Here is a 27,372-nt window from a genome sequence, read left to right on the forward strand (position 1 = left end):
TGTATCCTCTTCAGTGAAACGTGCCTTTATGTCTTTGGCCCATTTTCTTATTAGGTTGTTTGTGTTTTTATTAAATTTTTAGAATTCTTTTTTTTTTAAAGTGAGTTGAAATTGGTATATAACATTCTATTAGTCTCAAGTGTACAACATAATAATTTGGTATTTGTATACACTACAAAATGATCACCACAGTAAGTCTAGTTATCATCCATCATCATAAAATTGGCCCCCTTCCCCATTTAGCAGCCCCTTCAAACCCCTTCCCCCTGGTAACCACTAATCTGATCTCTGTATCTATGAGTTTGTGTTTGTTTTGTTTGTTCCTTTGTTTTGTTTTTATAGATTGCACATATAAGTGAAATCATACGGTATTTGTCTTTCTCTGACTTATTTCACTTAGCATAATACCCTCTAAGTCTATCCATGTTGTTGTAGGTGGCAAGATTTTCTTTTTTATGGCTCAGTAATATTCCATTGTGTATACATACTACCTCTTCTATATCCATTTATCTATAGATGGGCACTTAGGTTATACCCATATCTTGACTACTGTAAATAATGCTGCAATGAGCATATATCTTTTAAAATCAGTGTTTTCATGTTCTTTGGAGAAATACCTAGAAGTGGAATAGCTGGGTCACATGATAACTCTACTTTTAGTCTTCCGAGGAACCTCCATACTGTTTTCTATAGTGATTGTACCAATTTACATTCACACCAACAGGGTATTGGGGTGAGATTCTTTATATTCTGGACACTAGTTTTTTGTTGGATTTATGGTTTGCAACTTCAACTCCTTTTGAAGAATCAAGCAGCAAAAAATTAAACAAAAAATACTGATTTGTTTTAGTTTTCTACCTGTTTGGGGAAAGGAGAAGAGAGTGGGGAATGAGGGGGGAAACTGGGTGGCATTTCATGGTTTATGAGGATATGAGCAATGGCTCCCGTTTTTCACAGCATGTACACATGAACTGCAGTGAGGCAGATGGAAACCAGAATGTGGGGAGTCAGGAGGTGTCTGAGGGCCTCGATATGAAGCACACTCACAGGTAAGCTTCTGTTCACGCCTTACTCTGGTGCAACCGAGTTTGGTGTGAGTACATGCTGTGCAAACTGCCCACTTAGAGACTCTTTCAGGATTTGTTTCCTTCTGTGTCCCAAGGTAGACATAGAAGGATAAGGAAAATGCTGATTTGTTACTAAATCAGAAAAGCACCTCCTCTTGAAAGAATGTGAAACCCTTAAAGCCTCACAAGATAAGGAACAAATTATCTTGGTTCCAAACAATTGCTGGAGTAATTCAACATTCTTAAATCTATCTTCTCCAGAAAAAATCTCTTAAATTAGAAATGTGAAAATGAACAGTTTTTCAGACCAGGCTGGAAGACTGCCCATGAATATATATTAAAATCGCTCTATTTGATTAATAAATGTCCATGTGAGCCCAAGATTAAGATAACATGCTGAGCTTATATAATATTTACTCACTCTCTGATGATATCTCCAAAAGCCCAGAAGACCCAGATCTGGGGTTGCTGCTGCCTTAAAATAGAATTATTATAGCTTAATTTCCCTCCTTATCTCAGATTGTAATGTACCAGTGTATCATGGTGCATTTAATTCTCTCTATATTCATTGTGTAATAGAGGATCAACATTAAACTCACAGGGGTAGCACACTGGACACTGACCAGACATTTTTATTTAACACAGAAAAATGCTGGTGTAAATGATATTGAAATAAATATGCTCTGATTTAAAATGCAAGTTCCTGAAAGGAAATCCTGGGAGCCATAAAATACCTTTCCCCTCCTCAAGGTTGTCCAAAGGGAAAAAAGTCAGACAAGGCTTTCAATCAGGTTGTTATCTTTATGATGCAATTTAATCTGGGATGCTACAAACACGCAGGGCAGGATCGTTAAGCAATAACATCATAAAATATCAAGAAGGGGCTAAAGAAAACAGGAGAAACTGTTTTGCAGTTTTCTCACTTCCACGCAAAGATGTGAGAATATTATGTTAACCTGTCTGGTGACCACAGGGAACTGCTCTGAGCCTGCACTGGGTGGGACCTGCTCCTATGCAAGTGGAGAGACCAAATGTATTGGATTTGTCATGTGGGTTAGACACTTCATGTGTATAATCTCATTTAGGCCTTTTGATAAATAACTTTTAAGGTTAGGAGATATTTTCCTCATATATCTGTTTATTCATGTAATTAATACACTTTTATATCAATTTAGACTCAAGAACTGTTACTTTATTCAATAAGTTATAGTGCTTAACTTCATTATTTATTTTCATGCTCAAATAGTGGGAACCCCACCATGCATCAGTGGGAACCCCTTCAAGCTGGCTCCTGTGTGCCACGAACATTTAGACATGCCCCAATTACTGAAGTACTTTCATATTTTCTGGCACCACAAGATGTTCCATGTTCAACATCTTCCTCGCCCCAGCCCCAGAGCTGACCATTTTTCCAAGGAGAGCTTTTCATACAGAATAGTATTTAGAAACCAAGATTAGAAATGTTAGATGGTACTATTGCTATTAGAGTATAATTATTTCTAGACCCTCTCAACAGATAGGAATAAGCTACAGATGTATATGTATGTGTGTCTGTATGCATACTGACAAGACATATCTGTTTGTCTATCTATCTAATCTAGTTTACCTATCTATCCATGAGTTTACATTAACACCTTCAATTGCAATCCCACACCATGAGGGTATTTCTAAGTTCCCTCTGTTCTATCTGTAACTCCACTGTTCAAGAATGAGAAGCCTGACTTTCATTATCCATAAGATATTTAATTATTGCTTAATCCTAGGATACCTAGGATTGGGCTTTCCTTATAGCTTAGTTGGTAAAGAATCTGCCTGCAATGTAGGAGACCTGGGTTCGATCCCTGGGTTGGGAAGATTCCCTGGAGAAGGAAATGGCACCCCACTCGAGTATTCTTGCCTGGAGAATCCCATGGACAGAGGAGCCTGGCAAGGTACAGCCCATGGGTCACAAGAGTCAGACACAACTTAGTGACTAAACCACCACCAGGATACCTAGAAAAGAGTTTCAGATTGTTAGCCCATGACTCAGGGAGAAAGAAATCTACTTATTACAGTTGAATATTTGTTTACATTTGATTTTGTGATCCCAAGCAATGCAGCAATCAACCATCTTTTAAACATAAAGCTCATATTTGCAGCTTCTCTTGAGAAATCAGAAGGTATGGCTCTCCCCACCTTTGGACAGGGCATGAGTACTTTCCCAGGGTTTGCTCTCTGTCTCCCCTACAAATAATCTCTCCTTGCTCTTGTACATTCAAAACCCCACTTCACCTGGACCTCTGCCATTCCTAGAAGGACCGTCTCCACCACTGCCTCCTTTTCCTCTCTCTCATTCCCTCCATTCTGGTGGTCAATGCTGCCACTTCAATAAGAGCATTTCACAAAGAACTGGCTCCATGCTGCTAACCCCATATATGTGATTTTTCAGCTTTGTTTAACTTGACCCCTTAGTAGCACTGATGCGGGATGCCCTATCTTTCCTGTGACAAAAAACTGCTCTGGTTCCTTCCCACTTGGTGGCCTCCTCACCCTCCTGCACAAGCTCATCCTCCTTTGTTCATTTCAGTTCAGTTCAGTCACTCAGTTGTGTCTGACTCTTTGTGACCCTGTGGACTGCAGCACGCCAGGCCTCCCTGTCCATCACCAACTCCCAGAGTCTACTCAAACTCATATCCATAGAGTCAGTGATGCCATCCAACCATCTCATCCTCTGGCATCCCCTTCTCCTCCTGCCCTCAATCTTTCCCAGCATCAGGGTCTTTTCCAGTGAGTCAGTTCTTGGCATAAGGTGGCCAAAGTATTGGAGTTTCAGCTTCAGCATCAGTCCTTCCAATGAATATTCAGGACTGATTTCCTTTAGGATGGACTGGTTGGATCTCCTTGCAGTCCAAGGGACTCTCAAGAGTCTTCTTCAACACCACAGTTCAAAAGCATCAATTCTTCGACACTCAGCTTTCTTTACAGTCCAACTTTCACATCCATACTTGACTGTTGGAAAAACCATAGCTTTGACTAGATGGACCTTGGTCAGCAAAGTAATGTCTTTATTTTTTAATATTCTTTCTAGGTTGGTCATAGCTTTTCTTCCAAGGAGCAAGCATGTTTCAATTTCATGGTTGCAGTCACCATCTGCAGTGATTTTGGAGCCCAAAAAATAAAGTCAGCCACTGTTTCCACCGTTTCCCCATCTATTTGCCATGAAGTGACTGGACCAGATGCCATGATCTTAGTTTTCTGAATGTTGAGTTTTAAGCCAGCTTTTTCATTCTCCTTTTTCACTTTCATCAAGAGGCTCTTTAGTTCATCTTTGCTTTCTGCCATAAAGGTGGTAACATCTGCATATCTGAGGTTATTGATATTTCTCCCGGCAATCTTGATTCCAGCTTGTGCTTCATCCAGCTTGGCATTTCACATGATGTACGCTGCATACAAGTTAAATAAGGAGGGTGACAGCATGCAGCCTTGACGTGCTCCTTCCCCATTTGGAACCAGTCTGTTGTTCCATGTCCAGTTCTAACTGTTGCTTCTTGACCTGCATACAGATTTCTCAGGAGGCAGGTGAGGTGGTCTGGTATTCCCATCTCTTTAAGAATTTTCCACAGTTTGTTGTGATCCACACAGTCAAAGGCTTTGGCATAGTCAATAAAGCAGAAATAGATTTTTTTTTTCCCCTGGAACTCTCTTGCTTTTTCGATGATCCAACAGATGTTGACAATTTAGTCTCTGGTTCCTCTGCCCTCCTTTGTGAGGCTGCTAAATGTTGTGGCTCCCTGGAGCTTATGCCTCCTATAGCTCTCCCTGTGATCTCACTTACCCCGATGGGTATCTTCATTTATAACATACAGGGAACTTGCAAACATCCATTTCCAGGCCTGTCTTCTCTAAGTTCTAGTCACTGCCTTCTCTCAGATGTTTCAGAAGTCTCTCTAAGTCAACAGATATAAAGCTGAACTTGTTCCTCCCCAAGTCTGCTTTACCTACAGACTCTGTCTGCTGTGATGGCGCTTTCTCTATCCCCCAGACCCAATCCATTAAGAGGTCAGCTTTAATGTCTAATGATCTTCCTCATCCGCCAACTTCTTTTCATTACCGTGTCACCCTCTCATTGAAAGTATTGCTTCAATGGCCCCTTAACTGCCTCCTCTCCCATCCCTAACTCTATAGTGTTAGTATGTTGTGTGTGTGTGTGGGGGGGGGGGTGCAGACAGAAAGAGGAGGGAGGGAAATGTAGATTTTCTCCCAGCTCTTAGGATGAAAAGAAGACTCCTTAACAATGGCCTGCAAGGCCCTCATAGCTTCCTAACCTCCTACAGCACTCCCCTCTGTTCTTGCTTCTCAGTTATTGCATCTGTTCATCCCTCAGTGGGCAGCCATGTCCTCTTCCCCATGGGACATTTGTACATGGGCTTTCTTGGTCAAAGAATGCTCTTTTCTTGCATCCCCTAACCCCGGCCAACTCACTTTCAATCTAAAATGTGCCTCACTATTCTTCTCCAGCTCAGTCCTTCCACTTTCAGAAACACTTTCCCTGGACTCACTGTCTCTGTCCAGCTGCCTCCCTGTTCACACTGATAGCATTAGGAACTTGGCTCAGAGGCATTTTTACCTCTGTGGGATCTGATTAACACCTGCTTCCCTATTACAGACTGAACACCTCTGTCCCCTCCCTAATTCACATTTGGGACCCTACTCTCTGATGTGATGGTATTAGGAGATGAGGCCTTTGTGAGGTGCCTGGGATTAGTTGGGGTCATGAGGATGGGGCCCTCATGACTGGGATTCATGCCCCTATAAAAGTCACGAGAGAGCTTGCTTTCTCTCTCTGCTCTCTTCCATCTGAGGACATGATGAGAAGTTGGAGTCTGCAATTTTGAAGAGGGCTCTCAGCAGAACCCGATCATGCTGGCACCCTGATCTGAGACTTCCAGCCTCCAGGCTGTGAGAAGTAAATTTCTCTTGTTTACAAGCCACCCAGTCATGGCATTTTTGCTTAGAGCAGCCCAAACTGACCAAGGCACTCCCCCAGGGGCACAGGGCCCACTCTTGTTATCTCTGCTTCTAGCACAGTTTGCAGCACAGACATGTGCCCAACAAGAAGCTTGTTGAGTAAATGGAGACAACATGACGTGGTAGCTACAAGCACAGACGCTGGGGAAGACTGGCTCTACCCTGTGTGTGATGTCAGGCAAGTCACTCAAACTCTCTGAGCCCCAGCCTCCCCAGCTGTTAAACGGGAGAGTGGCAGCATTTGCCTCACAGGCTGGTATGAAGGTTCAGTGGTCTTTGTTTAAATATGATTCATTCAGAGTGCTACCCGACAAACAGTAAGGATGACACGTGTTTGTTAAATATGTAAACCGAGCAGGTACTAAATAGTCATTGAAGGGATAAGTATTAAAGAACCAGACAGAAAATCTGATTTTAAAAAAGAAATACAAGTGGGCTATTGCTCACATATAGGCCAGTGGCCAAATCACGTTGACTAGAAATAACAAACTAAGTAACAGAAAACAAGATTTAAATTTAATTCAACCTGCATTAGTAAGTCTGTGACTACATGTTGGGAAAACAACTTCTTACAACTGGGAATATATCCGACATCTTAAGAGAAATGGGGACTCAAATTCTTAATATATTCAATGAAAGCTTTAGGTATGTCTGATGCTATTGACTGACTAGTCATATGTAGGGCTGAATTATTTCTGTCAAAACCCAGCAAAACAAGAATAAAGCTCCCAAATGAACTTTTTATAAACCACCCACAGCTACCACACAAATTTATCCATCACAGGTTTGAGAATCTTCTTTGAGAAGTCCCCATGCAGCACCCAGCGCAAGGCAAGAAAGCACCGTGACTGGAAGACAACACTATAAAACACAGAAATCACACATTCCTATCAGCCCTTATCATATTCTCAAACATTCTTTCAAGTAAAGGAATATTTTTAAAAAATATATGGTTCATCATTTCTTCCTTTGAGCATGTATGAATTTGTCAGGGTATTAACAATGAAAGCCTTCAGGTCTATTTTTCATCCAAAGTATATATTTTTTTCACTATAAAGGGGTGTATTATCATAGGACTAAAGACAGTTAAAAAGTTTTTGATATAGTGTTTCTGTCAGTTTTTAAGGTTTTGTTGTTGCTTTGGGGGAAAAAAATGGGAAGGACAGTTGTGGTATGAAGAAAGTGTGCTAGGCAAAGGGGAAGGAGCTCAAAACAAAAAGTAACTAGAGCTACTGCAGCATACTAGGAAGACACTATTAGTTTCTACTTAAAAGTACTACATAAATTGCTTTAGCTTGTTTAGTTCAATTTATATGCACACAATATTGAATTAAAATTGTGAGCTGTTTCACTGAGAATGCACCAACAGAAGGGAGATTTCATTTTCTTCATGAAAAAAGAAAGTCAGCTGTGAGGCCAGATTTTCATCCAGCCTTAATTGTGAGCTGATTCTGATTGAGAGAAAAGGCTCTGTTTAAATATTTTCCCAGGAGAGACAAAGGATTGGGTGAAGGCTTGGTGCATAGTTCTGCTGACTGTGGGAAGCTGCAGCCAGCAACTGGGGCTGTGGGTCGGGGGAACTGAAGCCAAGCTGTGCAGAGAAGAAATTCACACCACACACCAAGACCTGGTCCTCCCTACCTTACCAGCCTCATCTCCCTCCCATGTGCTAGAACGAGATTCTCTTCCACCTCCACATTTTACCTGTGCGGCTTTCTCTGCAGACAGTGCCCTCTAAACAGTGCTTGGCTAAGTCTTAGGTTCTTTAAGCCTTTGGTGTCACCTCTTCCAAAAAGCTTTCTCCAACCCTCAGGTGGGAGACATCTCTCCTCTGCACCCAGTGCCACGATCATGTATTTCTCATCACTTACGCTGTGTATCCTGTTTGGGCAGGAGATGCAATTTAATCAATTCTATTTCTAGCATCAGTGTCTGGCATGAAGAAGCCACAGTAGGTATCTGAATAATGTTGAAAGATGTCAACCTCCTGGGTAACACGCAAAGACACAGACAGCAGAATCCATTCTGGATTTTCAATAATGACTGGGTACTTTCTATGGAGGAATGATTGCGAATAAAGGCAAAAAGATGCTTGAGGTCCTATGTGAGGCCCCTCTACCTATTAATACCTTAAATAACAGGATTCAGGTTAGTCTAATTTGTCTCCCACCCACTTCCCTGTTTTGGGTCATGCTTTTGGTAGTGTCTTTATTTAAAAAATTTTTTATTGAACATAAGGTTACAAAGATTTTCTGTTTTCTTCTAGAAATTTTAGTTTTAGATTGTTACATTAAAGTTTATGATCCATTTTGAGTTAGCTTTTGTATATGGTACAGGCTTTGGGTTGAGTGTTTTCTCTGGGGGGAGGGTGACAGATGAATATTCCATACCTATTGGTGAAGGTGAAAGAGGAGAGTGAAAAACCTGGCTTAAAACCCAACATTCAAAAAACAAAGATCATGGCATCTGTTCCTACCACTTCATGGCAAATAGATGGGGAAAAAGTGGAAACAGTGGCAGACTTCCTTAGGCTCCAAAATCAATGTGGACTGTGACTGCAGCCACGAAATTAAAAAACGCTTGCTCCTTGGAAGAATAGCTATGACAAGCCTATACAGCATTTTGCCAAGAAAGGTTCCTATAGTCAAAGCTATGGTTTTTCCAGTAGTCATGTATAGATATAAGAGTGGGATCATAAAGAAGGCTGAGTGCTGAACAATGATGCTTTTGAACTGTGGTGCTGGAGAAGACTCTTGAGAGTCCCTTGGATAGCAAGGAGATCAAACCAGTCATTCCTGAAGGAAATTAACCCTGAATATTTATTGGAAAGACTGATGCTGAAGCTGAGCTCCAATACTCTGGTCAGCTGATGTGAAGAGCCGACTCATTGGAAAAGACCCTGATGCTGGGAAAGATTGAGGGCAAGATAAGGGGGTGACAGAGGATGAGATGGTTGGATGGCATCACTGACTCAATGGACATGAGTTTGAGCAAACTGAAGGACAGGGAAGACTGGCATGCTGCAGTCTATGTGGTCACAGAGAGTTGGACACAACTTAGGACATGATTTAGTGACTGAACAACAATTATTTGAAAAGATTATTCTTTCTCTTCTGCATTGTCCTTTGCAACTTTGTCAAAAAATCAATTGTCTATGTCAGTGGGGAGAGAAATTTGGTGTTCTCTATTCTGTTACATCGATCTATTTAACTATTTTCACACCAATACCACACTGTAACAAGTACTATAACTTTATAATTAGTCTTGAAATTCAGTAATCTCCCAACTTTGTTCTTCTTTTTAAAAATTACATTGGTGCATTTCCATATTAATTTTAGAATTAGCTTATCATTTTTTTACCTAAAAAAAGCTTACTGGGGTTGAGTTGAATCTATAGGTAAATTTGGAGAGAATTGAAATTTTGACACTGTTGAGTTTTCCAATCCACAAAATAAGGCATGTCTATTTTAATAAGGTTGTCTTTATCTCAACAATGTTTTGTCATTTTTAGCATATAGGTCTTGTACAGTTTTGCTGGATTTATCTCTATTTATTTTTTCTATGCTATTGTAAATGGTATTATTTAAAATTTTTAACATGATTCTTTGCGTGTGTATATAGAAATGCAACTGATTTTTATAGGTTGATCTTATATCTAGCAACATTGGCTTTCCTGGTGGCTCAGATGGTAAAGAATCTGCCTGCAATGCAGGAAACCCAGGTTCAATCCCTGGATCAGGAAGATCCCTGGAAAAGGGAATGGCAACCCATTCCAGTATTCTTGTCTGGAGAATTCCATGGACACAACTGAGCAACTAACCTACACATACTAGCAAGATTACTAGACTCACCTATTAGTTCTAGGAGCTTTTTTGGGGGTAGATTTATATGTATATATATGTATTTTCTCCATATATGATTATGCCATATATAATTTTTTTTTTCCTATTCCAATCTGGATGCCTTTCTTTTTCTTGCCTATTGTTTTGGCTGGAACCTCCAGTACAATGTTGAATAAAAGTGATAAAAATAGACATTCTTATCTTGTTCCTCAAGTTCTAACTGGACAGTTTAAAACATTTATAGTTAAGAGTAATTATTGATAAGGAGGGACTTTGTCATAGTGTTGTTTTCTATAAGCCTTGTAGCTTCTGTGTTTCTCATCCTGTGTTACTGTGTTTTAGTTGATTTTTTAGTAGTGAATGTTTAAATTCCTTCATCATTTTCTTTTCCATATATTCTATAGCCATTTTCTTTCTGGTTACCATGGATTAAATTTAACATCCAAAAGTTGTAACACTCTTACTTGAATTTATACCTGCTTAACTTCAATGATATACAAAATCTCTGCTCCTTTAAAGCTCTGTCCCCACATCTTTTGGTTGATGATGTCACAAAATTACATCTTCATACATTGTGTGCCCCGAAGTAGTCATTCTTTTAAATGAATTAGTCTCTTAAATTATGTAGAAAGTCAGACTTTGAGTTACAAACCAAAATTAAAAATAATACTAATTTTTAAATTAAGTTTTTTTTCTTTAAATGTATTAATCTCTTAAATTGTATAGAAAACAAAATATATAGCTACAAACTATTGTTACAATAATGTTAGCTTTTATAATTTCCCATGTGTTTATCATTATTGAGATATTTGTTTCTGCATACAAGTTCGAGTTAACTGTCTTAGGTCCCTTCATTTCACCTGCACGACTCCTTGAGAAATTCGTACAGGGCAGGTCTAGTGGTAACAAAGTCCCTCAGCTTTTGTTTTCTGAGAATGTCTTAATTTTTCTTCTCATTTTTGAAAGACAGTTTTGCTAGACATGGGATTCTTTTTTCGGGGCCCTGACTCATGGCTTGTGGTGTATCACTTCCCTGACCAGGAAATGAACATGCACACCTGGCAATGAGAGGTGGTGCAGTGGTAAAGAATCTGCCTGCCACTGCAGGAGACCCAAGAGATGAGTGTTCAATCCCTGGGTGGGGAAGATCCCCTGGAGTAGGAAATGGCATCATGCTCTAATATTCTTGCTTGGCAAATTTCATGGTCAGAGGAGCCTGGTGGGTCTCAGTCCAGTTCAGTTCAGTTCAGTCGCTCAGTCATGTCTGACTCTTTGTGACCCCATGGACTGCAGCACGCCAGGCTTCCCTGTCCATCACCAACTCCTGGAGCTTGCTCAAACTCATGTTCATCAAGTCAGTGATGCCATCCATCCATCTCATCCTCTGCCATCCCCTTCTCCTCCTGCCCCCAATCCCTCCCAGCATCAGGGTCTTTTCTAATGAGTCAGCTCTTCACATTAGGTGGGCAAAGTACTGGAGCTTCAGCTTCAGCATCAGTCCTTCCAATGAACACCCAGGACTGATCTCCTTTAGGATGGACTGGTTTGATCTCCTTGCAGTCCAAGGGCCTCTCAAGAGTCTTCTCCCACACCACAGTTCAAAAGCGGGCCTCAGTCCATGGGGTTGCAAAGAGTCAGACACAACTGAGCACAAACACAGCATAGCTGTGGCAATGAAAGCATGCACCCTAACAGCTGAATTGCCAGGGAATTCCTCAGATACAGAATTCTTAGTTGACAGTTTTTTCCCAGCACTTGAAGATATCAGTCCACTGCCTTCTGGCCTCCAAAGATTCTGATGAGTAATCTACTGAAAAAAGAGGATCCCTTGTATGTAATGATTTGCTTCTCTTGCTGCTTTCAAGGTTCTCTCTGTCTTCTGTTTTTGATAGTTTGATTATAATGTATCTTAGTGTTGATCTCTTTGAATTCATCTTACTTGAAGTTGGCTGAGCTTCCTGGATGTCTGTATTTATATCTTTCATTGAATTTGGGGAAATTTCAGTCATTATTTCTTCATATACTCTCTCTGTTCCTTTCTTTCTGTTTTCCTTCTGGGACTCTCACAATGTCCACCTGATGGTGTCCCATAGGTTGCTTAGGTTCTGTTTATTTTTCTTTAATCTTTTTTCTTTCTGTTCCTCAGACTTGATAATTTCCATTGTCCTACCTTCAAGACGGCTAATTCTTTTTTGCCCTGTTTGCTCAAATTTATCTTTGAATCTTTCCAGTGATTCAAATCTCTCTTTAAATCTCTAGTGAACTTTTCAATTCTTATAACTTTCAGTTCAAGAATTCCTTTTTGGTTTCTTTTTAGGTTTTCTATTTTTTTAAATCAATGTTTCTATTTTGTTCACACATGGTATGTTGACTTTCTCCACATCTTCCTTTAGTTCTTTGAGCATCTTTAAGAAAGTTGTTTTAAAGTCTTTGTCTAGTAGGTCTGCCATTCAGTCTTTTTCAAGGGTGATTTTTGATGATTTTTTTTTCCTTTGAATGCGCCATATGTTCCTGTTTCCATATATGCCTTGTGATTCTGTTGTTGTTGAAAATGACATGTGACTCTAATGTCATGGTAACTCTGGAAATCAGGTTCTTCTGCTCCCCTGGGGTTTGATTTTTTGGTTGCGGTTATTGTTTATTGTTTTTTGACTGTTGTAGGCTGTCTCTTTGCTGAAGATCAGTCTGGGTTATGAAGTTAGTCTTCTCAGGTATTTTTCCAGACTTCCCCTAAGCATGTGTAGTCACTTTCTAATTTTTCCCATATTCAGTTAATTTTGAATATCCTAGTGTTTACTATTTGGTTGCCAGAAGGGGAAACGGAGAGGAAGGGGAAAGGGTACAGGTCCTCTAAGTCTCCTGGAAGGTACTTACACCAGGAAGTACAATGAGAAGAAGTGCAATGATGGCTGCCCACCTTTGTCTGCACATCAGTAATCAGAGACAGCTATCAGAGATCACAAAACAGATCCCCCAAATTTGGAGGACAGAGTCCTTTGTTTCCTACCTGGCTCCATCATGCTGTGTTCAGGCTGTTTCAGGAACACAGACACAGTTGCCTGCCATGTGGTTGGGGATGGGGGCTGCTGTTAATGTGCTCAGAGTTGAAGTTGACTAAAATTAATTGCAATTGATATGTCCATGTCCTCCCCTGGAAGTAGTCAGTCTCGAACAGACTTCAGTATTCCAAAATAGTTAAGACAGGTTCGGCTGGTACCATTATTATTTAGGTGCGGAGACAACATATTCCTGGTGCTTCCTACTCTGCTATCTTCCCAGAATCCTCTGTGGGATTTTTTAAACCATAAATTAAACCTCTTCTATTGGTACAGAGCTATTTAGGTTACCTGTTTCTGCTCATTTAAAAAAATATCTTATTTTTGAATGAGCTTTGGTAGCACATCTTTAGAGGAATTCTTCTATCCCAATTTTAAATATTATCAAATTTGTAAGCATAAAATTGTTTATAGTATACCCTTATATTTTTAATACCAAAATCTATAGTTATGTCATGTCTCTCATTTCTGATAATAGTAAAAATTATGTCTTTCCTCTTTATTTTCCTGTTAGTATGCCTAGAGGTTTATAACTTTCATTGATTTTCTCAAAGAAACAACTATTGGTTCAACTGATTTTCTCTATAAAGTGTTTCTGTTTTCTATTTAATTGATGTCTGCTCTAATCTTCATTATTTCCTTTCTTATGCTTATTTTTGTGTTTAATTTGTTCCTCTATTTCTAATCTCTTAAGATAGAGCTGAAGCTGCTGATTTGAAGTCTTTCTCTTCTTTTCTAATAGAATGTTTAATTAGCATTACACAGCTCCCCTGAAATACTGCTTTAGTGACATCCTCAAATTTCTGGTATATTCTGCTTTAATTTTCATTCAGTTCAAAATATTCCCTAATTTCCACTTTGATTTCCTTTGTGACATTTAGGTTTTTTGGAAGTGTGTTATTCCACTTTGATATTTGGGATCTTCCAGAGATCTTTCTATTACTGATTTCTTAGGTAATTCCACTACGGAGAATACACTTTGTAGGATTTCAAGCCTTATACATTTATTGAGGCTTCTTTTACACTCCAGAATATGGTCTATCTTGGTGAATGTTCTCTATGCCCCTGTAAGGAAAGTGTATTCTGTTGATGTTTGGTAGGTGTTCTATAAATGCCAACTAGATTGAATTGGCCGATAATATTGCTCAAGTCTTCTATATCCTTAAGTATTTACTCTATCAATGTGAGAAGAGAATTAAACTATCAAACTGTAATTGGGGATTTGTCTATTTCTCCTAAGCTTTTTAAAATATATTTTGATATTCTATTATTAAACTTTAAATAGTTTTAAGATTATTATTTCCTCTCAAAGATTGACCTCTTTATAATTGCAAAATGACCTCCTTTATCCCTGTGAATATTCTTATCTCTGAAATCTCTTTCTCTCATACTACAGCTATTTCAGCTTTCTTTTAATTAGTGTTAGCAGGGGATAGTTATCCACTCATTTTCTTTGAACTTGTGTCTTTATATTTGGTATGTTTCTTGTAGGCATCAAATAATTGTAGCTGGGTCCTGCTCATTTTATCCAATCTGACAACGTCTGCCTTTTAGCAGACATTGTTAGACTATTTTCTAATGTAATTATTGCTATGATTGGGTTTAATCTATCATTTTATTATTTGCTTTCTGTTTGTCCCATCTATTCTTTGGTCTTTCTTTCCCCCTTTTCTTCCTTCTTAGATTATGATGTATATTCTTAATCAAAATATATTCTGATTCTATTTCATCTCCTCTGAATTCTTATGAGTTAAAACTGTTTGCTCTTTTTTAGTGGTTGCATTATGGTATTTAATATGTATTTTTACCTTATTTCAGTCTACCTTTAAGTGATATCATACCACTTTATGTATAGAATAGAAACTTTACAATAGTATTCTTCTATTACTCCCCTCCCAGTTTTTTTGATGCTGTTGTCATAAATTTTACTTCTACATATGTTATAAACTCCATAATACACTGTTATTTTTGTTTAAATGGTCAATTATCTTTTAAAGACATTTAAATAATAAACAACTTATATAATTGCCCGTGTAGTTATCAATGCTCTGTATTCCTTTGTGGGGATTCATTTTTCCATTTGGTATCATCTTCCTTCTGCCTAAAGGACTTTGGTATCTCTCATGGTGCAGGTTTGCTGGTGGTGACGTCATCCAGATTCTATAGATCTGAAAATGTCTTTACTTTGTCTTTGTTTTTGAAAGATATTTTTGCCAGATATAGAATCCGAGATTGACAGGTTTTTTCTTTCAGTACTTTAAAGATCTATTCCACTGAACTCCCTTACGCTGAATTCAGAAGCAAGAAATTTACTATCTTCCTTATTTGTTCTTCTATAGCTGCCTTTAAGATTTTCTCTTTATTACCTGTTTTGAGAAATTTGATTATTATATACCTTGATGTTGTTTTCTTCATGTTTCTTGTGCTTGGGGTTTGTTGAGCTACTTCATGACATCTGCTTTCATCAAATCTGAAAACATTTCAGTGATTACTTCTTCAAATATTTTTCCTGTTCTTCCTGTTTTTTTCCTTCTATTGATCTAGCTCAATTACAAGTATCTCAGGATGATTTAAATTATCTTGTATTCTGTTCTTTCTTTTTAAAAATTCTTTTTTCTCTTTATGCTTCATTTTGAATTGTTCCAGTTTGGATAGATAGTTTTATCTTCAAGTTCACTAATCTTTTCTTCTGCAATGTTTAATCCATAGTTAATCCTAACCAGTTCAATTTTCATCTCAGATACTGTAGTTTTAATCTCTAGATAGTTGAGTCCTTTATACATTTTCCATGTCTCTACTTAATTTTTGAACATATGTAACTATAGTAACTTTTAAGATCCTTGTCTGCTAATTCTAACATCTGTATCAGTTCTGGTTCAATTTTCACTAATTGCTTTTCTCCTCATTATGGATGTGAGTATAGACTTCAATTATTTTTTCCACAGAAAACCAAACTGCCCTCCAAAAATGTTTTATCATTTCCCATCATTACTAATACATGGGAGTGTTGGTTTTCCTCCCTCTCCTGCCAGCACTGAATCTGACAGCCTTTAATCTTTGTCAATCTCACACTGTTTACTCCTACAATAGATACTTATTTTTCTAATTAAAAACTTTTTTGGCTGCACTACGCAGCATGTGGTTAGTTCCCAGACCAGGGATTGAACTCATGACTATTTTAGTTCACAGACCAGGGATTGAACCTGTACCCTCTGCAGCAGAAGTGTGACGTCTTAACCACTGGACTGCCAGGGAAGTTCCACAACAGATATTTACTGAGCACCAACTATAAGCCTAGTGACAGATGGTGGTAATTGTGTAGTGTTCAAGCAGTCATAGTAGCTGCCCACATGGTGCTTGTTATCTTGTGATGCTTACTTTTTTATTTGCATTTCATTGAATATTAGTAATCATAGTTGAGAAACTTTTCTCAAGTTTATTGTCCAGTTATATTTCTTCTTTGACCAGTTTCAAGTGAATTGTTTGGATTTTTATTCCTATGTAAGAGCTATTCATTTACTAAGAATAAATACCTATTTCATTTTTTGAATAATAAAAATATTTTATAAAAAAAGATTTTTTAAAAATAAATTAACATTCATATGCAATTTCTTTGAAGAAATGGTTTACATGTTACTCAAATATTTTTTTCTATATTGAAAGTAAACAGAAATTGATTTTGGTATTAAAAACATGGCCCTTAAAGACAAACATTTTTGAGCAATGCAAAAATACAAAACACGTATATGAATACATAAGATATTGTGCTTTGTCACTTAGTCATGTCCAGTTCTTTGTGACCCCATGGACTGTAGCCTGCCAGGCTCCTCTGTCCATGGGATTTTTCAGGCAAGAATTCTGGAGCAGGTTGCCATTTCCTCCTCCAGACATAAGACAGACATAAACACATAATGAATAAAACTTTCATATGTATCTGACATCAACAAATAAATGACTTACAGTCTTTAGAAATAATCAAGCAGATCCCAAATGCCATTTTACTCTTTTAATAATGAAATGGAAAGTCAAAGAGATGAAACATTCCCAGATTAAACATTTCCAGCTGATTAGATATTTCTGGCAAAGCCATGCCATCTGTATTAGAAATGCCCTATATACAAGACTTAATTTGTAATTGTCTAAGATCTATTCTTTCGAAGGAGAAAATGTCAAAATCCCCATTATAGAATATTTGCTTACCCACTGAAGAGTAGCAGGAGTTCTCAAAGGCATGTGCTATGTATTCATCTGGCTGTTTGGGTAAATGCTTCCTGGGGCACCAGGAAGGATCCCCTGATTGAGACACAGGTTCTATAACAGGCCCAGTGTCTTTTTAGCATTCATGGTCAACATGAAGTGGACAGGGGGGTAGTGGATCCTGAGAAGCATTTCAACTCTATGGCCAGGGATATGACTTCCATACATCATATGGCTAAGGAGTGTTAGCCCTCTGAATATGATGGAAGAAATGTATGTCACCACTTATGCTATGAGCAGCTTTAATAATGGGGATGATGACAGCAGCCAGCAAAGCCCCAAAAAGCCCAGCTGTTCCTCCTGTAGGCCTGGGCCCCTTGACTGACCTGTTTGGTGAAGGTGGTCTCTGGCCACCTCGAACAAGCGCAGGTGCATGTTGGTGATGGGGTTGAAGGAGCCACAGGCCAGGAGTACCACAGGGATTCGGCTCTTCATCCTGTCAGACACATCCACACGCGCTGCTTCAGCCACCCTGCCTTCATTGGGACAAAAACTCACGTCAGAAAGTTGGCACCAAGACAAGTGTACAATTACTGAGATAACTGTGAAACTTGAATGGCATCTAAAAATTACAGTTAATATGTATTTATTGATTTTTATGATCATCTGTTGTGGTTATGTAGGAAAATCTTATCAGATATAAAAAAAAGTTTTTGTAGGTTAATAAAGGGAAAGACAACTGTCCAAATCAGTGTCTCTGAACCATATACAGGCCATTATTTCTTACTTGTAAGATGACTGAGGAGGCAAGAATAACAGCATTTACAGGAGGCTTACCATGGGCCAGGAACTGAGCCAAAGTATATCCCTTATCTCAACAAATCTTTTCAAGTCAATTCTGAGTGGTTACTTATACATTATACAGCTCAGGGAGCTTAGAAGCTGCAAAGTCGACTGGAACCCAGGCAGCCTGACCTAGAAACCATATTTTCTTGTACCCTCTTACTCTATACTCTTCCTGTGCTTTGAGGGTCACCTTAGGGTCAACAGAGGAGTATGTAAGATGCTCCAAATGTCACCTCTGATAGTCCAAATAGAAGTCACAATGCCCCAGAGTAGAGGAGTGGTACTTTTTAAAAATTTATTTTAAAATAACTTCAGACTTACCAAAAAAAGCTGCAAACTTTGTACAAAGAATTCCTATGCCCTCTTTACACAGAATCCCTAAATGTTAACATCTTACCACACTTGCTATATCATTTATTCATTCTCTCCATATACACATGCATACATGTATATACCTATAAAGAATTATTTTTCTGAAATGTCTGAAAATAAGTTGTAGACATAATATCTCTTTACCTCTAAATACTTCATTATGTATTTTCTAAGAGCAAAGACATTTTCTTAGCAGAGAAATGATTAAAATCAGGGCTCTCTTACCTCTGAGGCACTGCCTCCTACAGTGTTGGTGAAGTGCTCCATTGGAGTTTAGGCCTTGGTTTGAATCCTAGTTCTGCCCCTTACTGGCTATGTCACCTAGTGCAAATCATAGTCCCTCTCAAGCCTCAGTTTCATCATATGCAGAATGGGGACATTATTACCTACACTTATGGGGTTGTTGTAAGGATAAATGAACTATGGATGGAAAACGTCTGGGTGCACAAGAAACATTTAATAAATAACCACTGTCACTGTGATGATGATGATGCAATGATAAATAAGATGTTGCTGTTGACCACAGTGACGGAGGAGGGGAAGGGGAAAGGTGGTGGCAATATGTTTGTGGTTGGCAGCTTTCAAAAAGGCTCCTTGTGATCCTCACTTCCTGGTATTCATCTGTAGACCCCTCTCACTGAGTTTGGACAGGACCTACTGACTTGCTTCTAGTCAGGATTCCAGTAGAATCCTCCCTAGAGGATTCCACTTCTCAGAGAAGGTTACAGAGTTTCTGGCTTCCCTCTTGTTCACCTCTTTCACTTTCCCTCTTGCTCACTCTAAAGAATTTGGCTGCTATGTTGTGAGCTGCCTCATGGAGAGACCCATGGGGCAAGGAATTGAAACTCCTCTGGTAATGACAGCCTGCGAGGAACTGAGTCCTGCTAACAGCCATGGGAGAGAACATGGAAGTGGATCTTTCCCCAGCTGAGTCTTCAGATGAGACCACAGCCCCATGGACACCTTGTCTGCAACCTTGTAAGAGACTCTGAACCAGACACTCCAGCTTAGTGGAGCTGCCTCTAGATTCCTGACTCACAGAAACTGTGAGATGATCGGTGTGTGACATTTTAAGCTGCTGTGTTTGGGGGTAATTCATTATGCAGCAACAGGTAACTAATAGAGTGATCAACAAAAGGGATGCATTTACTTCTTCCCTACGCCTCTTGCTATGTTGACCTTGGCTGTAATTCTGCAGTTAAAAGGGTAACATGGAGAGTCCTTGGTTACTGGAACCTGGGTCCTCTCTGCACTGGAAGAAACTCTTTTAATCTGACCCCTGCTGCCACTTGTACCAGCTGTATCCAACTACTACTTGCTTCACACTTTATACTCTAGCTGTGATAAACTCCTTGTCAGTGGTTTCTCTGTGAGCTCCTCATGGCCTCCTGCTTAACTTCAAGTGCTTCTATTTTAAGTTGGCCAACAAGTTTGTTTGGGTTTTCCATAACATCTTAAACTTTTTGGCCAACCCAATATATGCTACTTTAGTTTCCTCTAACTGGAATACTCACAGCACATGCCAATCTGCTAAGACTCAACTCAGGTGATCATATTACTTATGTGACTTCAATCATTATCTCCTGACTGCTTGCTAGGTGTTTGTATCAGTTAGGGAGGTATTTGGCTGCAAGTTCCAGAAGCTAATCTCAATGAATTAAACAAATAAAGGTTTGTTTTTCACATGATGAAATATCTAGAAGTAGGTAGCAGCTGGCACTGGATCACTGGCTCAACAATGACCTACAATTTGCTCACCTTTTCCCTCGTGGTCACAAGATTGCTGCTATAGCCATATTCATCATGACTATAATCAAGCCAAGAAGAAGGAGCAAGGAGCTATACAGACTGGCTGACCCTCTTAAGCAAGAACACAAAAGTTTTTAAAGAAATTTTCTGTAGATTTTGCTTCTGCCTCATGGCCACAGGTCGAGTGGCCACTCTAGGCAAGAGAAGCTGGAAGAGCAAGTCTTTAGCTTTGTAGCCTCCAGTTTGGAAGCAGCAGGGGAAAGGGAGTTGGGAATTGGATTAGCTAATTCACAACATCTGCCACAATGGCTTTTCTGACACCTAGGCTAACTGATCTCTGCTTACCTTTAGTAAGTCACATACCACATTTTTTGGAAAAACCTGCTCTTGTGTCTGTCTTCCCAACCAGAGAGTAAGCCCCTTAATAGCAGGAGTGGTGTTTTCTTCATTTTTGATCTCAGCTTCCAGCACAGAGCCTGGCCCAGAGGAGGCCTGGGTGGAGACTGAAAGGGCACTGGCAAGTGGACCCATGTCCTGGTACTGGGAAGGCTTAAGCACCTTCTCAGGTACATAGAGAAGTTGTCCTGGGAGTATTCTGAGCTACAGTGGTGTGAAGATAAAAAAAGTCTCAACTGAGGCAGACTGTGGTTCCCACTTCCTTTGAGGCAGCAGGGACACCCCCTGCTACGTGAGAAGAAAGTAGCCTGCATGTGAGAGCTGCTACCCCTGGCTTTTTCCAAGGGAGGGCGGATCTTTAATGAGAGAGTATTTGCAGAGTGTGCTGAGCTGCTCACAGAAGCAGCCTTGTGATGGGTGTAGCTGAAGAGGACGGCTGGTTTGGGAGGCCTTTCAAAATTCTATTTTATTTTGACAAAATATCATGTTTTTAGAGCCCTTAAAACATGTAACTGCAGCATCTCAGGTAACCGGGGTTTTGATGCATTTTCCCTAAGTCCCCAGAAACTGTAAATTAGAACATTAGTTTGAATGGTGGCATCAACGTGACGCAGTGCCATGTTGGGAAGGAGAATAAATCATATGTAGCAACCATCTGTCTGTCTTTTCTTTCCTTGTGTGGGCACATGGAGCCATGCTGCTCTGAGAGTGACTTACCCTGTCCCAACCATGCCTCAGGCAGGAGGTGCAGTGGGCACACGTTCCCAGGCTCAGGAATGAAGTCAGGGCATCTGCATTGTTGCATCATTTGTACACTCCAGCTGGCTTCAACTAAACACCCTCCCAAGCCCAAACCCAGAGAAATACAATGACAGGACTGAGACAGACTCCCTGCTGGGGTCTACCAGAGAATAAACCTGGCTCAAATTTGAGCACATCTCAAAAGCTGGATGCACACCATAAGTGACTCATCTATAAAACAGAATTAAAAAGAGAAAAAAAAAGCGACTCATCTGCTCTATCATGTCATAGTATCCAGTGAGATGAAGCAAGCATGGGGGACTTTTGCTATTGAGAAACACTTCTCATCAAGAAGCATTTAATGGGAGGTCCAAAGAACAAGCAGTAACTGCAGCTGAAGGGTTTAACAAGTAGAGAAAGTGGCACGCGGTCTTCTTGGAATTTATCACTAAGCTGGAGGCAAGGCAAACAGATTCCACCTTTGGAGCCCGCCTCCTACTGTACAGTCATCCCAACAGCATCTCATCCTGCTGTGTGCTCAGTCGTCCAGCGCTTGATGGGATAATCTTGACGGGATTATCCCATCAAGAATGCTGGAGTGGGTTGCCAGGCCCGCCTTCAAGGGATCTTCCTGAACCAGGGATTGAAGCCATGTCTCTTGTGTTTCTTGTATTAAGTGGATTCTTTACCTCTGTACCATCTGGGAAGCCCAACAGCCTCTCATCCTCTCCTCAAATACAACACGATGCTCCTTTCTTCTCACTTGTGGAAACGCTCTTCCAACCACCTGAAACACCAACCTTGCTCCTGTCTTCAAGGCTTTCTCCTCAGTCGCTACCCAATGCCTCCCTCTCTCACCGTACTAACTGCACCTGTTACATATTACACATTTATCACTTCCTTCTTCTATCGGACCACAGACCTGTCATTGCTTTGTTTCCATGTTACCCTTCCTCAAGTAGAAGTGAACTCCTAAGGGAAGTTTCTTATTCATCTAGGCCCTTTAACTCCTGCAGAGTGCTGGCACACAGGTGCTCAGGAATGTGTGTGGCAGGAATGAGAGAATGAGGGACTGTTTCTGACCAAGCAACCTCCTTTTCAGATAGTGACTTCCTCTCTTTGCTTTTGTCCCAAGCAGTCAAGACTGTGCCTTCCAGGGATATAAGCTGACCTTTCCAGCTTCCCAGAAGCACCCAAGGCCCCTCCCCAAGACCCCAGTCTACCCAACTCAGACTGAAATCAAACAAGATGTTTCTGCCCTGTTGTACCACCTCTGATGCCAAGATCCCATGAACAGGGATATACAAGCCTCCTGCACACTGACACCAAGGTCATTCCTCTGCCTTGATGGTCATCAGTTGTGGCTTTGCCAGGCAAGAAGACTTTGAAGGTGTGATTAAATTAGGGATCAGAAATGCAGAGGGTACCTTGGATTACCCAAGGTGGGCCCAATTTTAACATGATTAGGGTCCTACTAAGAGGGAGGCAGGACAGTCACACAGGGAATGATGTAAGGACCAAAGCAGCGATCAAGAGGCAAGAAGATACTCTGCTGCTGGCACTGAAGATGGAAGGAGGGGCCGTGGCCCAGCAGTGCAAGTGGGACCCGCAAGGAAACAAGAGTCTTGCCTAGAGCCTTGAGAAGGCGTGCAGGCTTGCTGACACCTTGACTTCAGACTTCTGACCTCCTGAATTATAAGGAAATAAAATTGTGTTGTTTTAAGCCAATAATGCATGGTAGTTTGTTACAGCAGTCGCAGGAAACTCATACACTCACTTCTTTGGGGCAAGCTCTCTGTGACCTTCAAACTGGGGCAGGAAAGGCTCAGGGATTGAGCCAGTAAAGAGGATATGGAAGAGTGTGTTGGGCACAGGGACCAGCATTGCAAAGGTTCAGAAACCACCACTTAAAGAAGGTGATGAACACACTGTCCATGTGACCTTATGTGATGTGAGCTGGTGTGCAGGCAGCCCAAGGTGAGGATGCAGAGAGTGCAAGGATCACGCAGGCCTCCAAGGGGCCTGGGGGGATGTCTAGATTTCATCTTATAGGCAATGAGGAACCTCTGAAGGATTTTAAGAGCTCTCAAGAACCCCCAGGATGGTGTGTCAGGAAACAAGCCCCAGGATGGCTGCTACCCCCAGGGCCCTCTGCCTGGCAAAGGTTAGGCAGTCCCCAGCTTCCCAGAGGATGACTTTTCTCACTGCCTACATTTCACCTTAATCACCAGGTAATGTGATGTTGGCCAGTGACCCCGCACGCACTAAATTCTAGCAAATGCAACCCTCACCCCATTTGTCACAGGCCGTTGCAGAGACACAAAAAAGAAAGGCGAGCCGGGAAGGTTAAGTGTTGTCACTGCAGATGTAATGTACTAATGCTCATTGCTAGGAAGGCAGTCAATTTACCTTTCCCCACGGAGAGTAACTCTAATGGGACCCGGCCCGGGGAAAGTGGTTGAAAACATCCCTGTTTATTTTAGACATAAAGCAGATGGCTTCTGGCAGAATGGAAATGGATTCCACAAACATCTTTTATTACACAGACCTCTTGACTGGACTCCTCTACTTAAAGAAAACAAGAGACACAGTTTAGATTCGTGGAGTTGACAAGCACAGTTTTCAGGACCCAGGGAGATCATCTCCATCTGCACGACTGCGTCAGCTTCTCCAGGGCAATCAACCTTCACGCAAACTCTGGGGCACTTTTTCTTTCAACTTTACCAGATTTGCTCACTGTTGCTATGGGCACGCAGTACTGCTAAGAACAAAAGCAGACCCAGCCTCCTCTGTCGTGCGAGGCACCTCCGCCAGCCACCCCTTGGAGGAAACAAACATGCCAATTAAGCACTCGTCCTAATTATGAGGATCGCAGGAAAGCAGGCAGCCTGGCTCTTCAGTTTTGAGAACTTTCAAAAGATCTGGAGGAGGCCAAGGAATGGAACGAGGTCTCTTGCAACCCCACACTCAGGAGCTGGGACTGATTTCACTGCCATAGGAGGGAGGAACTGAGTAGCAGCTACAGGGTTTGTTGAGTGACAGGCTGGGCACTGTGCGGAAACCTTGCACACATTGGTGCTGATTCTTCCAATGTGCCTGGAAGGAAAGGGCTGGTGCCTGAGTTCCAGTGAAGAGTCTAATCAACTTCTCTGAGGCTCAATCACATGGAAAATGGAGATAATTACACATACCTCTTAGGGCTGTCTTGAGGGTTATCGGAGTTGACCCACTTAGCATAGTACCTGGCCCATAGTGGGTTCTCCAGGAGTATTAGCTCTTTTCTCTTCCCTTTCATTATACTTAAAACAGAATTCATCAACCTCACATCCACTTCCACATACTTGTTCACCTTGCTTGAAAAAGAGCCTACCATTTCATAGTCGCCCATGATCAAAACCTGGCAGGCTTTAGGAACACGTCAGCATTCCCAACCTGGGAGGTAACTCGCTCAGATCAGCTTGAGTTGCTGCCACAGAAGAGGGCTCCCCGAAAAGGCCACTCTCACATACCACTGCTATGGTTTCTTTTAGGGTTTTTTTTTTAGTTGCTAAGTTGTGTCTGACTCTTTTTGTGACCCCATGGACTGCAGCCTGCCAGGCTCCTCTCTCCATGGGATTTTCCAAGCAAGGGTAGGTTGCCATTTCCTTCTCCAGGGGAATCTTCTTGACCCAGGGATAGAAACCATGTCTCCTGCATTGGCAAGTGGATTCTTTACCTCTGAGCCACCTGGGAAGCCTAGTTTCTAGGCTAGTTCTAGCCATAACAATCAACTTGAAGCATCACTTACCTTAGAATTGAGTTGAGTTGATATTGAGAAGCAGAGGAATGAATAGTTTAATGTCACTCAGGTAGAAACAGCATCTTCTGAAGTTGAAGAAACCTGCCCCAAATCACAGTCAACTGGCCAACTTCAAACAAAGAAGGTATCAGAGAAGGTAACAGTGAGAAGCAGTGCCTGGGGTCTGCTATGAGGAGCATGAAGTAGCGGACTGTGCTAGTGCCTTGGAGGTACAGGGCTAAATGAAATCTGGCCCTGTCCTTCTAATCCTGCAGGAAGAACAGGCAGCTACTGAGGACATCAGGTAGGACAGAGTCTGCAGTGAGCTCCCAGCATCCCCTCTCCCAGTCTTTGGTTGGGCTTGCTGCTGCATTCCCCAGTGTCCTGTGCAGCAGGGTGAGGCCACATGACTAAGGCCTGGCCAGTGATCTATGAACAGAAGTGCTGAGTAGGACTTCCAGTAACTCTATTTAAAAGGGAAAGGTATGCCTTTCTCCTCTTCTCCCTTTTTGCTGTCTAGAACATGATTACTGGAGTATGGCAGCTAGCTTGAACCTTGAGGATGAGGATCAACTGCAGACTTGGCAGAGGATAAGCCAAGAGAAGGGCTTTCCTGGTAGCTCAGCTGGTAAAGAATCTGTCTGCAATGCAAGAAACTCTGGTTTGATTTCTAGGTCAGGAAGTTCCCCCGGAGAAGGGATAGGTTACCCACTCCTGTATTCCTGGGCTTTCCTGGTGGCTCAGATGATAAAGAATCCGCCTGTAATGTGGGAGACCTGGGTTCGATTCCTGGGTCAGGAAGATCCCCTGGAGGAGAGCATGGCAACCCACCCCAGTATTCTTGCCTGGAGACTCCCCATGGACAGAGGAACCTGGTGAGCTACAATCCATGGGGTTCCAAACAGCAAGCCAAGAGAAAGTCAGGGCCCTGAGGACCTAGATTGCTGACCTCCAGGTGTTTTTTTTTTTTTTTTAAACTGAGGAGAGAAATAATCTCCTAAATCACTATTATTTTCTATTTTCTATTATATGCAACTAAACCTAAATCAGTTTAGACTGAGGGAATGGCTACCCACTCCAGTATTCTGGCCTGGGAAGTCCCATGACAGAGGAGCCTAGTGGGCTACAGTCCATGGGGTCACAAATAGTCAGACATGACTGAGCAACTAACACACACACAAGGAATGTTTATTGAATTTGGATATAAAGCAACTAAAAGTGCATAAACTTTTAAGTTTCTATTGTCCCTGTTAAACCTATTTTATATACAGAAACTCAAATGGATATTGTTGGAAAGGGAAAATACACCTAACAAAAAATTCTACCATCACTTAATTTTTTATATGAATTTTTCATAGGAGGAAAAACCCTTACTCAGGACTCTAGAAGGCTGAAATGTGCAGTAGTGAATCTGCTTTTCTGTGGATCACAAAAGCCAGACTCTGTCCTATCTCCTCCCCCCAAAACAGATTCATTATGGTGCGCTGTCGCACTCTGCTTCGAGTGGGCATTTGCCATATGGCTTGGCAGTTTAACTGTTTTCTGATACTTGACAAAAATGAAGCGCAATCATTTTGCAAGGAGTTTGCGTTCCTAGATGGGTCTTTTCCAAATAACAGCTGTGCCTCAAAATTGAGTTACTCAATTTGCAATTTGTGGACACAATACTCAAACATTTACAAGTGAGCAAAACCTCAAATCACTTGGGCTATTTCCAGACTTCAGAGTTTATGAAGTTTTTAGCAACGTTATGAGTATGCAGCTGTCGACAAGCTCAAGCCAATGTCTCTGAACCATCAGACCCAGCAGGCAGCAATGATGTCCTACTTACTTAGCAGGCATGTGGAGCCGACCACAAATCGTCAGGGGAGAAAAAACATGAGGGAGAGAGAGAAGTCTCATGCCAAAGTCCACAGACTAACTCCCCAGTCCTTACTCTCTGCTTCCTCTCCCAACTGTAGAGATGACACCCAAATCTACTGCACTACTCATGACCCTGCTATGGGCCCCTATAGGTCCATGGATGGCCATCTGGCACTGGCTTGATAACAAGCCAGACAGACATGGATTCAAAGCCAATAAGTACTTCCAAACTGAGTGACCTTGAGCGTATCAGTCAGGAAAGGCCAGGTGAGGTACATTAACAAACAACCCCCAAATCTCAGTAGCTTAAAACAATGAAGGTTTATTTCATGTTCCTTTAAACGCCCAGTCCTTGCTTACTGAGGGCTCTGCTCTGTGTCATCTTTGTCCTCAATCCAGGACCCAAGTCAGTGGAGGAGTCACTATCTGGAATAGTCGTTCACTGTAGCAGAGAAAAA

At 41.1% G+C, this 27,372-nt stretch overlaps 1 protein-coding gene across 1 annotated transcript in view; it reads right to left on the minus strand.

The window, feature by feature from the left end:
• The window catches only part of NMNAT3 (nicotinamide nucleotide adenylyltransferase 3), a 135,271-nt gene that overhangs the window by 64,410 nt on the left and 43,489 nt on the right, over positions 1-27,372 (minus strand). Inside the window, exon 2 of the mRNA XM_043875201.1 lies at positions 17,556-17,705. Within this exon, the coding sequence (XP_043731136.1) occupies positions 17,556-17,664 (109 nt within the window). The 5' untranslated portion in view covers positions 17,665-17,705. The remainder of the gene's footprint in view (positions 1-17,555; positions 17,706-27,372) is intronic.

The sequence above is a fragment of the Cervus elaphus genome, chromosome 19 (genome assembly GCF_910594005.1).
Source record: "Cervus elaphus chromosome 19, mCerEla1.1, whole genome shotgun sequence".
In the NCBI taxonomy this organism is placed as follows: domain Eukaryota; kingdom Metazoa; phylum Chordata; class Mammalia; order Artiodactyla; family Cervidae; genus Cervus; species Cervus elaphus.